The 15,563-nt window shown below is 37.4% G+C and overlaps 1 protein-coding gene across 1 annotated transcript in view; it reads right to left on the bottom strand.

Moving 5' to 3' along the window:
• Nucleotides 1-15,563, bottom strand: part of COL25A1 (collagen type XXV alpha 1 chain) — a 304,703-nt gene that overhangs the window by 57,924 nt on the left and 231,216 nt on the right. Inside the window, exons 15-19 of the mRNA XM_071808204.1 lie at nt 12,572-12,625; nt 11,009-11,035; nt 8,634-8,678; nt 3,738-3,770; nt 3,538-3,573 (exon numbers count right to left, since the gene is read on the bottom strand). Coding sequence (XP_071664305.1) covers nt 3,538-3,573; nt 3,738-3,770; nt 8,634-8,678; nt 11,009-11,035; nt 12,572-12,625 — 195 coding nt within the window. The remainder of the gene's footprint in view (nt 1-3,537; nt 3,574-3,737; nt 3,771-8,633; nt 8,679-11,008; nt 11,036-12,571; nt 12,626-15,563) is intronic.

Raw genomic sequence — 15,563 nt, 5'->3', positions numbered from 1 at the left:
GAGCGGTCATTTTTACAGAGCTATCCATAGCATCATTTCAGTGTTCGGTATTTATCAGTGAATATACCTTCTATTGCTTTACCCAGAAATGATCTGCTTATTTAAAATTGCAATAAATAAGACCTACAGTGCTGCATTTGCAAGGGTAATTTTGCAACAGGAATTGAAAACTGAATGTATTAATTTTGAAATTAAGTTGATAGAAGTCTAATACAAGAATGACAACATTGGCACAAATGGTCATTTTGAGCTATCAGCTAAATGGAAAGACGTTGTCTAGGGAAATAAAAATGATGAACAGAAAAAAAACCCACCACACAATAACATGTGAAGAAAACATTATTTTAAAGGCTGAAGATTTTATTTTAATACAGAGATGGATTCTAACCAGCACCTTGGATCTGAATGTTCCCTGAACTTTGTGGAAGCGCCGGTCTGAACTCTGAATCCAACTTTTACCTTTATAATGAGTTGAACTGTATTCCAGATTTTATACACTCCTGAGCTTTACAGAAATCCAGACTTCAGTTCTGTGGTTTGGGCTGATTTATACAGGTTTTGCTATTAAAACATTTTATATGTGTGTGTATACATACACACATACATTCATATGCTCACATATACACATTTATACATACATACACACACGAACACAGGTATACATAGTATAGATGTTCACTACACTACGGTACCTAGTGCCAGTTCTTTGAGAGAGTGGTCTTGAATAGAATTGAAGTGCTTATAACAAAATTACATTCTGCCACAAACTGAAAAACACGAGAGGGTCTGCAAATTGCTTTACCAAACGGACTGATTTCTAAATGTTAGAGAAGGATCCGATAACAGCTTCTTTGTCCATTTCAGTTACTCCACAATTTTAACTGTTCACATTGTCTAAAAGCACAGGAAAGATTCTAGTCTCCGAATATTAACTATAAAATCAGATGAAAGAGCGGAGGCTAGGATACCATTTTCAGTAGACACTATTATTTCTTGTTACGTTGCCTAACTCTTTCTTAAGCAGGACATGGGTTGCCACTCTTGCAAAAGGATAATCCTTGAAAAGGCAGTGATTGCTGACAAAATGCTAGCTCCAAGTCCCTACTCCTCTGTCTTTTGCTTTCTTACATGAGTAGCCACACATACCACACGGCTACCGTGACCTTTTCTCATCTAATTGTGGGAGCACTGAATTTCACTTCTAAGCACAACATTTAAACACTATAGTTAATAAATCTATTAGCATTGCTGCAGTAGGTCTCTCTTTAGTCTTGGGACAGAGCTAACATCACAAGCAGAAAGTATCCAGTGAAACCAGTTGAGTCACAGTAATATGAAACAATTAAAATGCCCCTCAAAGATGCATTAAATAACATGAAACACAATGAAACCACTAATGCTTCATAAGAATTAATACTGTTGATGAAGGCTTAATATTTTCTTTCCTGTACCTTTCCTGATACAGAAGATCTGAGTATGATTTATAAGAAGAATGATTTTTAAAGAAATGAAGGCTGTACACTAACTCCATTTCATAGTGTTCAGGTTGGCAGGGCAGGTTGTTCTATCACCTTTGGAAAACACATGGCACAAAACAGCCTTGTCAGGCCATTGAAATACCATCACACTTCATTTCATGTAAATAATATTCAGGTGGGCAGCTCAATATTCATTTGTTCTTAGAAGATGAATAAAGAATAACTGGAAGATGAGGAAGAAGTAAAATATAAGGAAGCAGAGAAGACACAGGAAGAAAAAAGGACTGGGGCACAGTAAGGGAAAAAGTATTGAGATGACATAGAGGGCAGAGATGTGCCTCCGGTTGAAAAAAGGGTCCTCTACAACCTCTGGTGTGGTGAACCAGTCCCTGCTGAGCAGGGAGCAGAGCAGCAGACATGGGACACCTGGTTGGAGGTGGCACTCTGCTCCGAGTGAGCCCATTATGGGAGTTGCTGGCTTGGGGACATGAATGTGGCGTTCTCGGAGCTTGCGAGGGGCAGCGGAAAGAACACATTAAGCCCCCTTTGGCATGAACAAGCTGAGACTACAGAAAGCCTGAACTACATACCTCTCACTTATCTGTGTTACCTAAAGAGGCCAAACCTGAGTGCCCAGGGACTGAGATCCAGGAGTCTGCTCCTAGATCACTGCCAGTTTTGCCTCCATGGTAGCCAGCTAATGAGAGTGTGAATCTCAACAGGGTCTTAAGTGCGTTTTAACCCAGGCAGACCATAAACTGCAGAATGCATATGCTGAGTGATTCTGTGGATTAGCTAGCTTTAAACTACTTTGATTACTTTTCCTAATTAAACTTACATTTTACCAAAGAACTGCATTTACAACAATAATAGTCTTTATTTAGTCTGCTATAATTGATGACAGTTATAATTGCTCAAACAAAAAGACTTCCTTTCCTTTCCTTTCCTTTCCTTTCCTTTCCTTTCCTTTCCTTTCCTTTCCTTTCCTTTCCTTTCCTTTCCTTTCCTTTCCTTTCCTTTCCTTTCCTTTCCTTTCCTTTCCTTTCCTTTCCTTTCCTTTCCTTTCCTTTCCTTTCCTCCCCTTGTGTGTTTTGGCGGTTTGCTTTGTCACCAAAAGATGTTGAGCATCAGAAAACAGTTGTACTGCTATTCACTGGATAGGTTTTTAGCTCTTGCCTGTCTGTCTGGAATATCTGCCAGCTCAGCTGGACTCTGCTCCACTCCAGTGGCAGTGGGTAATTTTCACGATTACGAGAGACAAGAACGGTGCCGAAGGCACATTTGCAAGTACTGCAAAGTAAAAACCTGGTTGCCTCATTGTCTCTTTGCCCTTTCGGCAGCTTTTTCAGCAGGACCTGCATCCCGCTCTCATGAAAGGCAGCTGAAGCCGCAGCATTCACTGTGTTTGATGTACTATGGATTCAAAGAGGAAATTCTCCAGCTTCAGAGGGCCTCATGCAGCACAGAGTCATTACAGCTCCTGCTGGACCTTCACTTGCAAGAGCAGTCTTGGCTACAGAGCACCCAGGGGAATTTCTTCCCCTGGAAGGAAGAACAGGGCAGTATTACCTGTTCTGTGTCCTTCTAAACATGCCACATGCCCCTGACAGTTTGATTCCCCTTACAGGTATATGTGAAAGGGTTTCTAGTCAATATTTATTGTCTTCCTAATGAGATGTAATAAGGTACCGTAGTCTGAGGGTTAATATTCAGTCAAACATGCAGGGTTAACTTGCGATCACTCAAGGAGCAGAGCCGTTCTTTGTTATCCTCACCAGCTGCAGTTGGGTAAGCTTCCAATGCAAGAAGTGCACTGGAGCTAGAAGAGGAGGTGTGTTATTCTAATATTGCTTTCATGCTAATTAGTATCATCATTCCTGTGCTTTTTTAAAATACAAAATGATCATACACCAAATGTGTACAGGCCTTGGGCTGTTAAATTGTAACTGCTTTGGACTCATTCTAGTAAAGGTAAGTGCCACTTGTAACATCTGTGTAACATCGTTTATCACAAATCCAACAGGGAGGAAAAAGAAAACAGAACATTTCCAACACATACCTTTTGTCCAGGCCGTCCAGATTCACCGGGTTCACCCTAAAAGAAAAGAGATGAAAGACATGAGATCTGTCAAAATGAATTAAAAATGAAGCTGGGGAAAACCACAACACTGATGATACCCGAAACGTCCGTGACACTACAAAGTAACACGGACAAAACATCCCTCTTCTCCCTGTACAACTGTTTTAAAACTGAATTACCTTAATTCCTGCAGCAGAAGAACCAGGATCACCCTAACACAAAATCCACAAGAAACAGTCACATTTATTACATATAAAGTTTTTCAGGAAACAAATATAACAAAACATGCAAGAGTATACAAAGACTATCCAGCAAAATAACTGTACAGTAAGATTACCTGTTATCTGTGCTGCTACACGGCAGTTTACCCAATGAATTTAATCAGTGTGATTCAGAAAAGGAACAGTATTGTTTTCAAGAACATGCACAGAGATTTCTTTTTACTCATCCAAACAGCATAATAGTTAACCTCAAATTTCACAACTAATAATTCAGATGGAATAATTGCGTATTTTGTATAAATGTACCTCATAAAGCCAGAAGATGGGACTTACTTTGACATTTCTAAATTGCTGATATACATTAAAAATAATTTACTTCCATTTACAAAGATTATGAGCAATCTTTTTGACCTGGTTCTACAGATGGCAAGTGTCAGGTCTCAAGTAACAAAGCTTTTTGTGCTAATGAAGGCTACCTCCAGTGATCTATGTGCTTATTACCATCAGGACAGGTCATAGCTCTATTTCCACAGCAGTTCAGCATATTTAAACTAATAGTTTAATGCAGTTCAGTGTTACACTTTACTGGACTAGAGAGCTATAGTAATTTACGTGTTCAGGAAAGGTCTCTGTTCTGAGGAGGCATCTACCATTTAAAACCATTTGCCTGTGTTTTGCTGGGCTGACTGCATTTAACAGGTGATGATATGCAAAAGGGCAGAGCATTGGTGAGTGAGCTGGTCAAGGAAGCTTTTAGCTCACAATTTTGTACAATTGCTACAGGATCCGTAAAATTCGTGGCTACTCACTTACTGCATTATTTTTCCCCCTTAAATGACACATCAAACAAAAATGAAAGAAACTAAATTAATGAAAAGTTCACTAGTCAGACTGCGTGTTGTTGAAGATGACTAGAGTGCTTATATTTGAAGAACTGTCTCATTATTCATTATTCAAAACAAATCTGGATTGTTCACTGAAAGTAACAAGTTACCACACAGCAGCAACTTCAAGCTCCCTACCTGCCTGCTAGTGATTTACATAGATGTCATAGGAGACAGTACTGTAATCCACTCTGAAGACGTTTAAGCAGAGTTTCAATGTTTAATATTCTTTGCATTAAAACACAAAGGGGGGATACACATTCCTGATGGTTTGGTGAAGCTGAAGGAAGCATTCTGTGAATGCTATAGTTTTAAAGTTGGCTTGGGTATAGGTTCTTTTTGGTAACAGTCTCATAAATTAAACGGTACGAGGTAATATGCTCACTGAAGAATCAGAATAGATTTCCTCTACACAGTTACTGCAGCTCACTCTTGTGTGAAGAAAAAACAAAAATCAGTTTTATGAAGGGCTGATTCATGTCTGGAAACCTGAGATGCCTCATTTTGATAGACGTGCATGAGTGATACTGCTGATATCCCTTACAAGCATGTACAACTGCAAAGCCTTGATGACTTTTTATAGCTATAAAGTGGCAAAGCAACTGGTAAGAGACATTCAGCAGTTAAGCATTTTAAGGGATAATGATGGATATGGGAAAGATAAGACAGAAAGTATTTATAATCCATCTTCATGCAAGAAAGAAAATTAATATGGGATTAAAGAAAAAATATGGTACACCAAGTTCTGAGTTGTCTGATGAGTCAGACAGTTTGGAAATGAAGAAACTGGCAGAGGAACATGCACACAGAATGAAAATACTTGGTAGTTTTTAGGGATCAAGGCTACAGTAGAAGAGTAGAGACAAGACCCCACTGTCTTCAAAGTGGGACAACCCAACAAGGGTGGTTTCTTTCTTAAGTCACTGGTCAAGAACTAGGCACTCAAGTCTCTATTTCTGAGAGTCACTGGGTACAAAAGTTCAGAAAACAAAGCTACATTAACTGCACAAACAGGAACCCATTTCTCAACTAAGTCTGAAACTGTTGTCACTTGATCTCTCCCTCTCACCATACAAATAAAAAATTAGTATTTATCTCACAGAAACATTATTTAAGCTGGTAAAGAAATGCTTTTAAGTTTTGTGAACTATTAATTAAATCTCTTAAACAGATGTGTAGCATTATGAGTTAGTGCAGTGGTCTCTGCATTTACTTACATAAAATTAACAGCTTGTTTATGAAGCAGGAAGGATTTGTATGTGCATGTGGTGGGACACCTGAGAACTGGATGGGTACCATCTTTTTCTCATCTCTAAACAATACTTCCAGCACCTCTCTTAAAAACTGAACCTTAATAGGTCTCACACTCCTCCCCACAGATGTTCACCTGACAAAAACTTCCAGAACTCATCTAGTAGTGAAATTCCATAATGTAACATGTGCCTCATGATTCTCAGAGCTACCCAAATACAAGGCACAGGTTGTGTGATAGGGAAAAACTATAATAGAAGATATTTATATAATCACAATACATCAAAACGGCTGCCTGTGAAATTTGCTGGAACTCAATTTCATCTGCTTCTTTGAAGACAACAGACATAGCTTTTTATGTTAATCTTCCCAACAGAAAGCATCCAGTGGAAAACATAGAAGGAATGCTACTGAGGTACTTCGAAATGCTTTGTTATAGCATGGTTTATAGTCAAGGTAAGCTTAACTGCTTCCTCAAGATGACCAGGATAACATTAGAGAAAGTGCAGACACAGTACCAAAAAAGTACAAATAAAAAAATACAGAAAAAACCCTTGTGAACATGTTAATTAAACATGGTCACAATGGTAATCTTGATTTCCTCTAACACTTATATGATTAGTGATTGCTGAGCAAATTCATGCTGGAATTATACATAATGATCATACAGCAAAAACTTCCTCCTATACTGAAGAGCAGGAAAGAATACAATCCTTGTTAAGTAGTACAAATGCAACGACACTAAATTTAATGTTCACTGCTTAATTATCTATCAAAAAACACCCCTCTAAGCTCCCTACAAAGCACTGTTTGCAGAGCTATCTATCAGAAACTTTAAGTTGCAGCTCTCCTATAAGATCTGGATATTTTGTTTTTTCCTGGGTGGCAGATGGTCTTGCAGGCAGGAAAAATAGAGGAAAAATAGTGAAAGTCAACTAAGTCATAGTTCTGCTCACTCTGTTGTAAAAATTCACGCAATGGATTCTAGCTTGTTATGCTTAAAGCAACTCTCTCCACACAGAATATATTCCCATGTCACCATCCCACTTCTGAAACTTATATGAAACTTGGAAGAGATGGGAGACTTCTGTATTATGAAGTTCAGCAAATTTAGTAAAATTTATTCAGATACAGCAATATAAGAAGTCTCCTGATGACCTATATTTTCCACAAGTTGATCCAAACTAGGCTACCAAACTGTTGACAGCTCACACAGAAATACTTAAAACGTTATACTTTGGGATGAAGGATTTCCCACTGCAAAAGAGAGAGACCTTTTTCTTTCCTTGAAATCCCAAGCAGGGCAGTTTGTGCCCTGTGGACCATGGTGCAGCACGGACATTCTAGTGGATGCAAATTTGCTCTCACAGTTGCTAAAGTAGAAAAACAACAAGTGAAACTGCACTGGGCTTCCCAGAGAGACTATAAACTTTGCATTTGCTTGCTGCAGGACTATCTATCTGAACAACAATCTTATGCTTGCTCAGAGGTTATATTCTTGAGTCACATAAAAGTGGATCAAGATGATGTTACCAGCAGACATTGTGTAAGTAACTAAGTAAGGTTCTGAAGACTTTCATCTGGGTTAATAAAAGCATGATTGCAGGTGAAGGATTATTTAAATGAACTCTGGGAATCAAATAACTTGACTAATCCTAGATCTAATACCTATCTTTAATTACAGATTTTAGAATATGGCCTGTAAAATTCTTGTGTTCTTAAAAGCACGGCTTTACTGTATCCAAATGATAGGACCTGAGAGATTTGTATGCATTCCTTACCAGGCTGATACATCCACCATGAATTTCTCCTTGCACTAACTGAGGTGAGTTGGTTAAGTAATTACACATGTAGTGGTACGAGAAGAAGTTGTTACGCTTCTGCCTAAGTGTAGCCACTAAAATGAATGTTTTGAGAAGCATATGAGTTCCAAAGTGATGGCCAGAAGATATCATTATGACTGACCCTTCTTTCTGTGCAACACAGGCTTTGCTCTGACTGCTAAAGACTATAACTTGTCTAAGTAAAGCACATTTTAAAACCTCAAGTTAAATTTATTGTTTTAATTTATTTGATACAGTAAGAGTCTCACATAAAATAAATCAAAACTAAGTAAAATAAAATTTTGACAGTATCTAGCCTTTAGTGACTTCCACAACACATCGGTACTTTGCAACAATGAACTAACAAGGTATCAAGTAAGGTTGTTGCTGGTGCAATTGGCAAAAAAAACTTTAAATGTAGTTTTTTATCTTCAGCTCTCAGTTGTTCGGCTGCAATTTGAAGGGAAGTTACCTATCATATTTTCTGTCCCATATCGGTTCGGTCCTTTCTTTGAGTGGAACACAGAAGGTGAAACATAAAAGGATATATCAGAAGTGGCTATAATTCAACAGACTTAGTTACAACAGACTGACACATTGCAGCCAAAGTTTCTGTATGATGCAAATTTCAGCAGAGAGGAGTGCTAATTAGAGACATGCTGATGTATCCTGCAATAAAGCTGCTGCTGTATAAGGTCAGGAATTTTATGCTAAATTGGACAGAACACTGACATTTCTTCTGCTGTTCACAGAAATGAACACAGTCCAATCATTCCACATTTATACAAAACCAAAACATTTTTAAAACACATTTTTCTTTTGATCAAATTATTGTTTTCTTTAGCGGGTTATACTGTAAGCATACCTAAACCACACATTTTATTCTCTACTAATACCTTTTCTCCTGTGTCACCCTTCGGTCCATTTTCTCCAGCATCACCCTATAATTAAAATATAGATTATAGCTTAATGTTTTTATGTAAGCACACAACACACAGAGAAGAGTCAGCATTCTAACATGATTAGCAAGCTGATTTTGCTAATCAAGTAGTCAGTCTCTCTATGACATGGTCAGGAAGCACGGTTTATATAGCTACTATTTCTGTTGCCTTAATACAGTCTTCAATATAACTCTAAACCCTTTCACAGGTACTCAAAAAAACCCGCAAACTATCAAATAACTATCTTTCCGTCAGTATAATCTACAGCCTTCCCTAGTTCATTGTGGTTTAGCAATGAAGCAAGCATTTCATAATGATTCAATATCTTTAAATAGTAGGAATGGGGTTTTTTTTGTTTGGTTGGTTTTGTTGTTGTTGTTATTGTTTTTTTCTAACAGAGGCAGTCACCTAAATACAGCTAATCTTATACAGTTGACATGTACACAATTCCAATACTTTTTTATTAGGATTCTCAAACAATTTATGGTATATACTCTCTGAGTCTGAATTCCATGAAAGATTCACGAACTAGAAGAATTTTACTGAATGCCACTTCTGCAAGAAGCAACCAAAACCATCGTTATTCCTACATAAACTCTATGCACTTTTTATTGTTAAAAAAGTGATGTTCAGATAACACTTTTTCATGGCTGGGTAGACACTTCCTACTTTAAAAACAACTTTGTAAAGGAACATCTCAAAAGATTTATCTATAAAAAGAGCCAGTTTCCCTGTATATTAATACAGCCACATCCTAGACTACACCAAATAGCCTTCATTATAGATGACACTGTCGGCCAAAAATTTTTAGGGGACTTGAGATTCATGTAAAGAGTGACAAATACTTAAAATGCCAAAAATATTGATAAATGTTGTGTCTAAGCAGGCTAAAAAACTTTCTAGTATGTCTTGGTCAGATAACCAGGAGTAGTATTTAAATAACAATACTCAGTATCTGTCATATTGCTCTGAAAACCTCAATGTAAAATTCCATTCAGAGGACTTACAGCAGAGACCACGTTATATATATATATATATATATATATATATATATATGTAGTCACTGACACAATGGGAACTAGTGAACAATCTAGCAGCACTTTAATTAAGGGCTTGATGAAACATGGAAACAGTAACGTTAAGAATGTCATTCCAAGTTCATTTGACATGATAAAGCATATTGAGGGCATATATAATTACATATTTTAGGAAAATACAAAGGCTGATAATGGAAAAATATCATGATTTTAAGTAATGGAAATTCAGCATATGTTAAAATTTTTAATTATTCCTTTTGTATCTGAAAACAAAGGATTACTGACATACTCCAATAATATTATTTTAACAAAATTAATGATTTAATTTACTTCTACATGTGGGATAAATGCTTTCAGGATTCCCCAGATTATTTTTATGATGTGCTTTTAAAAATGTGAAATGAGCTGCCTTTTCAAAGCATGTTTGCAGCTTCTATTACATGGATTTCCACAGATTTAGAAGTGAAATTCAATTGCAACTGCAGACATGGGCAAACATTTCTCAAGAGCAAATTGCTCTTGAATATAAGCAACTTACTTTTAAAAACATGTCTCTGTACTCACAGAAGATGAGTCTATGTACAGATTCCTACTCAAAATAAGGCTTACATCATTTCTGAAGCTGCCTTTGTACAGATGCAGAAGCTTGGCTCTCACTCATTGTGTACTCTCTCTCATACGGGTGCTCCTACTGGCCCCTTTCCCTGGAAGAGCAGAATTACACCCTATTTTGCCATTTGGAGCTTGTTCTGCCCCCACATCTCATCCTGACATGACTGTGGATGTCAGAGAAGGAACTCCTCACTAACTCACTGCCCATCTGAGCACCATTAGTGTATCATTTGTGCTGCCAGTGCCTCTCACAGGACTACTCTTCTATTATGTGCAGAGCTGGTAACCCATATATCATTTACCACTCTGTTACCTAATTGCTTTACTCTGCACAGGTGACGGAGCATTGAAACCAAGTTATAAGAAATGTGTGGACATTTCACTGACTCAGACAGGCTCATGTATTTCTGAGACTGTTCACAATTAGAACTACTTGCACAGTTGTTGAACTGTGCAGTCTTTAACACATGACCACTGCTCCCTGTGATTAATCCCATTGCAGATCAGGAACTTCCATTAGTAGGTATTATTTGATACTAGTAAAGGTTGCACAATGTCGTTCAATTTCTAGGTAATAGCTGCATTTATTTATTTTTAAACTCTGAATCAGTGCATTGGCAATTTTCCAAGCAATTCTCCAAAACAGAACCACCACTAGAAAGGAAGTGAAGCATGTCTCACCTTTTCTCCTCTTTCTCCAGGGTCACCCTGATGAAAATAATTGGAGCAAAGAAGTGATAAGTTACTAACACAAGCGAAAATCAGTGTTAGTATTGCTATCATCAGTATGTAAACAACTAACATGTCACTATTGATGACATTGTTTCAGATGATAGAATCAAACAAGAAAATCTTCAATAAACAGTAAAATACATAAATTCAATAGAACTCAACAGACAATATATCTTAAAAGAGTAATGATTTTCATGTAAAGACTTTTTCCCCCTTTTTTCTAGATTAAACCCTGAAAACAGGCATATGTCTTTGTGAAGCGGTCTGCCAGGATCTAGGTGACTCCTACATTTGGTTCTCCTTATTTTGGGAAGGAATAAAGGAAAAAAACAAAGGCTGAATGTGAGAGGAAAGTTTTATGATACTTTTAATGGCTTAGAAGGCTCCTCAGGAGAGAGAAAATGTCTTGAGTGTCTTGAACCAATTCATAATTGATTCAGAGGAAAAACCTTCGATGCTCCTTACATTCTCTGTAACAAAAAGATATCTTAAAGCCATTATTTTTTTAAATTATAACTTGCTTGAGAAACTGTCTCAACGGCAAATGCACTTTTGCACACCAGTGTGACCCTGACAACTCATCTCTGTATTTCTGGCTCAGAACTGCACTCTGGTTCATTTTTGCCCCTTTTGATGGCTGGCGGTCGCTAGGCAACCCAAAGACTGCAGCTGTGAATACGAATTAAGCATCAACTGCCATAATTTGGCTTTTTCTGTATACAAAGTAAGAAAAGGTCATGCTCCCAAATGGTTTGTGTTCATTCCTGACGGACAAGCAGCCAGTCAGTAAACGTAAAGAGCGTGTCCTGTGTCTGTCAGCAGCAGCGTGATGCACAGAATCAGCTGAGGAGCACATGTGCTCCAAAGATGCATGCTCACAGCTGATGGGATTAGAATTTAGCATTACCCATTCCAAGAGGCCCACAGATCCCATCATCTTAGACATGTCAACCTTTCTCTTAAGTGAAGTTCTTCTAAGCTTTATGTTTTATTTCACTTGTTCAATATTAAAACAGCAGAACAAATTATTTAACAATAAAATAAGTGCCAAGAGGCATTCTGACGTAACACATACAGGCCGAGGCATGCTCCTAATGAGACTTGTTGCTAACTTCCATAATAGCAGGATCAGCCCTCAAGACTTAACCCTGACATTTGTCAAAGAATTGACCACAGTAGTTCTTGAAAAGAAGCCTGAAACACATTGTAAGGCACATAAACAAAGCATTTCTGAAAAGGTCCCCAAGTTCCCAAACACTTGCAGACGTATTGTGTTCATTTGGCAGTGGATGCGTACACATCAGTGCCACTGTCTGGAATTATACATGTACAGCAGAAGAATATGTTTCTTCATGGTGAAATGTGTAAAGCCTCTTACAGCACTGATCACTGGAGGGAACAGATCATTAAAAACCAGCCAGAATATAAACCCAAGTTGGAAAGCATGACTGTCATCTATACATGCACTCATGTACCATGTGCTTCTGTTTTGAATCCATTTTCAATACCAACCTTGAGCCCTGCTTCTCCCTTCTCTCCTGCTATGCCAGGCAAACCAGGTTCACCCTAAACAAAATAAAACAAAACAAAATAAAATAAAACAAAACAAAAGATAGCGTTAAGAAAGAGGTGATGGAGTATATTAACAGTATTTCCCTTACTTTCTCATAAACAAAATTTAGAGACTCTGTGAATATGTATCCTGCACTTGGGCACTGAAATGCCTTATTTCATCAGTTAACATGGGTTAACTCTAACTCCTGTGATAGATAAGAAATAATTCTACTAAAGGTGGTGGAAATACACAGGTGTCAAACTAAACAGAAAACAGCACTGTGACTTCTGATGCTGGAAAGCTGGCCAATTAAGCTTAAAAGCATAGTCTTCCCAGCAAGACTGCAAATGCCTTCCTCTTCTTTACAACTAAGAAATAGTACAAGAAAGGCTTATCTTAAATGATTTTGACATTTGTGCTTCTGGTCTCATGTGGAAGGCAGATAATGAATCAAAATGAGAAGGGTCCATTCCACAAATGGAAGAGTTTGGAAGAATAGGCAGCTATTTAATTTTTAAATATACCTTACTTGTCCATTTTTCACTCTTATACCACTGGCTGAAGCGAAGATTTAAAAGACTTTAAAATTTTCAGCATTACATCAATGACCTAATTTTTGGGTATGGTTAATGACTAGCATATATATTCTTCTACAGTTCAGGGAGTCATAAATAATTTTCATAAGTCATTCAACAAATAACAATTATTTATAAACTTATTTTTTCCCCACAAATTTTAAAAACACCCCCCTCCCCATCACACAAAAAAAACCCACAAACAAACAAGAACAACAAACACCAATCAGACAAAAAACCCCACACCAACAATAAAACCCCAAACAGGCAAACCCTTAAAGACATTTCCTAGTTTTTATTTCCCCGAAAAATACAGATGTTATTTATTTCAGCTAAAATGATAAAGCAATGGCTGGGTTTTTTTTGTAAAACAACTGGGGGTGATGGCTGATTATGCAAAACCTTCTGCAGAAGTATGTCTCCGTTTCACAGTACTTGCCTTTGGTAACCCTCATGTACGCAACTGCATTGCATTTCTGGGATAGCAAAGCACATTAAAATAACATCCAAAAAAGATTTGAAAAAGCCTACAACAAAGGGTTATGTAAATGTATTAAAATGTGGAAAAGCTAAATACAATTGCTAATACACTAATCAGATTAGAAATAATAATTCATATCAGAATCTCAGTGGACAATTTTCCTACAGTATTCAAACTTGGTAGACATGACGAACCAACCCTCTACTCAGAAGTTACAGAGGAGTTAGGATAAGGCTTGTTCCAAATGCAACAAAATGTATCTTCCAATCTTCCATAAAAGCCTTCCATTAAGAAGGGACTTCTTACTTCCACAGTCATATCTTAATCATAGATATGAAAACTCCAATTCTCCATGAAAGTGAGCTCCATTGTATTTCTAAATTAGGTAACAGGATCATCAATTACATTTTTATTTCATCAATAATTAGCCTATTTCAAAATATAAAACAAAACCAGCAAGGTTCTAGCAAAACTATAGTGAGGTACTTTCCAAACCAGAGAAAGTGTTGGGTACTGTTAAACTCACAGGGAATTAAATAGCCATTTGAGCCAGCCCTCTTTCAAAGCTCCCTTGTACTGCAGTAGCTTTAAGGCTGATGTAGTAGCACAGGCATTTGATGTATGAGTGGTAAGGATTTAAAGCTGACTTGAAATTAGGTGTAAGTGTCCTAAAGGATTGAGTTAAAAGGCACTTCAAGAAAACTGCCAGTTGACAAAATGAAGCAGAAGGGACCAACAAATATACACTTGTTTCTCCTCATCCCCACACCCCAAATGGGTTTCTTTCTGTCCCTTTCATTTTAAAACAGCTGCTGTTGGCTGAGACTTCAGGGGCTTATGTGTTTAATCAAAGGGTTGAAGTCTCGAGTGTGCACTTTCTTCACAGGTTTACACATCAGTGTTATGGATGCAGAGAGCTACTACTGTGACAAAAAGGTGACTGCAAAATGGGACAACAGAATTATCTTATTTTCTTTGGAAAAACTGAAAACCTCAGGCTGTCACCTAGTCATATCCCTGTTCTTACCAACAGTCTCATTTCTAGCACTGGAAGTATAGTTAATTACTTTCCTTCCATTTATTTACTTTCGCTTATTTATTCATCAAAGCCTATACTAAAACAGGAGCGCAAAATGCTGGATAAGGATGTTCCAGCCACACAGGTTAGTGTTTCGGAGATCAACAAAAAGAATAGCTGTCCTTTAAAAGGCTGCAGACAGTTACACTGCTGTTCTAGGGGTGATGTATGCAAGTGAAAACTGGGCATTCAACAGTGCCATCTGATGCAATAATTTCAATCAGACTACTTTTCAACTTGGTAAAATGAAAGAAGGTATAAAACTAGATCCTGATTCTCACATATTTTTACATTCATCAGGCCATGGTTCATGTCTTTCTCAACTCATGTGGTGTCTCTTCTAATAGGACCGACAGTGAAAACCTGCAAATAAACCTGCAAATATTGCATCAAAAATGCTCTTTAGGTAGCCTTTAACTTCTGTTTCATAAAAAGTTGTTTTCTCTTTCCTCTAAGTAACTGGACCACTCTCAAAAGAAGGATTTCATTTTCATGACATGACCTGCTACACAAGTAGGCTGTAAAATATTAGAAAATGCTAGAAAGGCTGCTTTTTCCCAAATTATTGTAAAAACTATGTATTACTATAAGGTAATTCTCTAGCTTCTTGTCTATGGTAGAAAAAGACACCACCATTAGAAGCTTTGGAAGTATTTAAGTCCCAATTATTCACCACCACCATTCACATTGTTCAGACACAGTTTGCTGAATTCACAAATGGTCTTAGAATGGTGGAAATCAAAATTTCAAGCAAATGTGCTATTGTTCCTTCACTTACCCAAAATCAAGCAGCTTAACTCAGCAGGAGTATAAAT

The sequence above is a fragment of the Patagioenas fasciata genome, chromosome 4 (genome assembly GCF_037038585.1).
Source record: "Patagioenas fasciata isolate bPatFas1 chromosome 4, bPatFas1.hap1, whole genome shotgun sequence".
Lineage (NCBI taxonomy): Eukaryota > Metazoa > Chordata > Aves > Columbiformes > Columbidae > Patagioenas > Patagioenas fasciata.
Note: the sequence above shows the minus strand (reverse complement) of the source record. Positions and strands in the feature narration are given on the sequence as shown.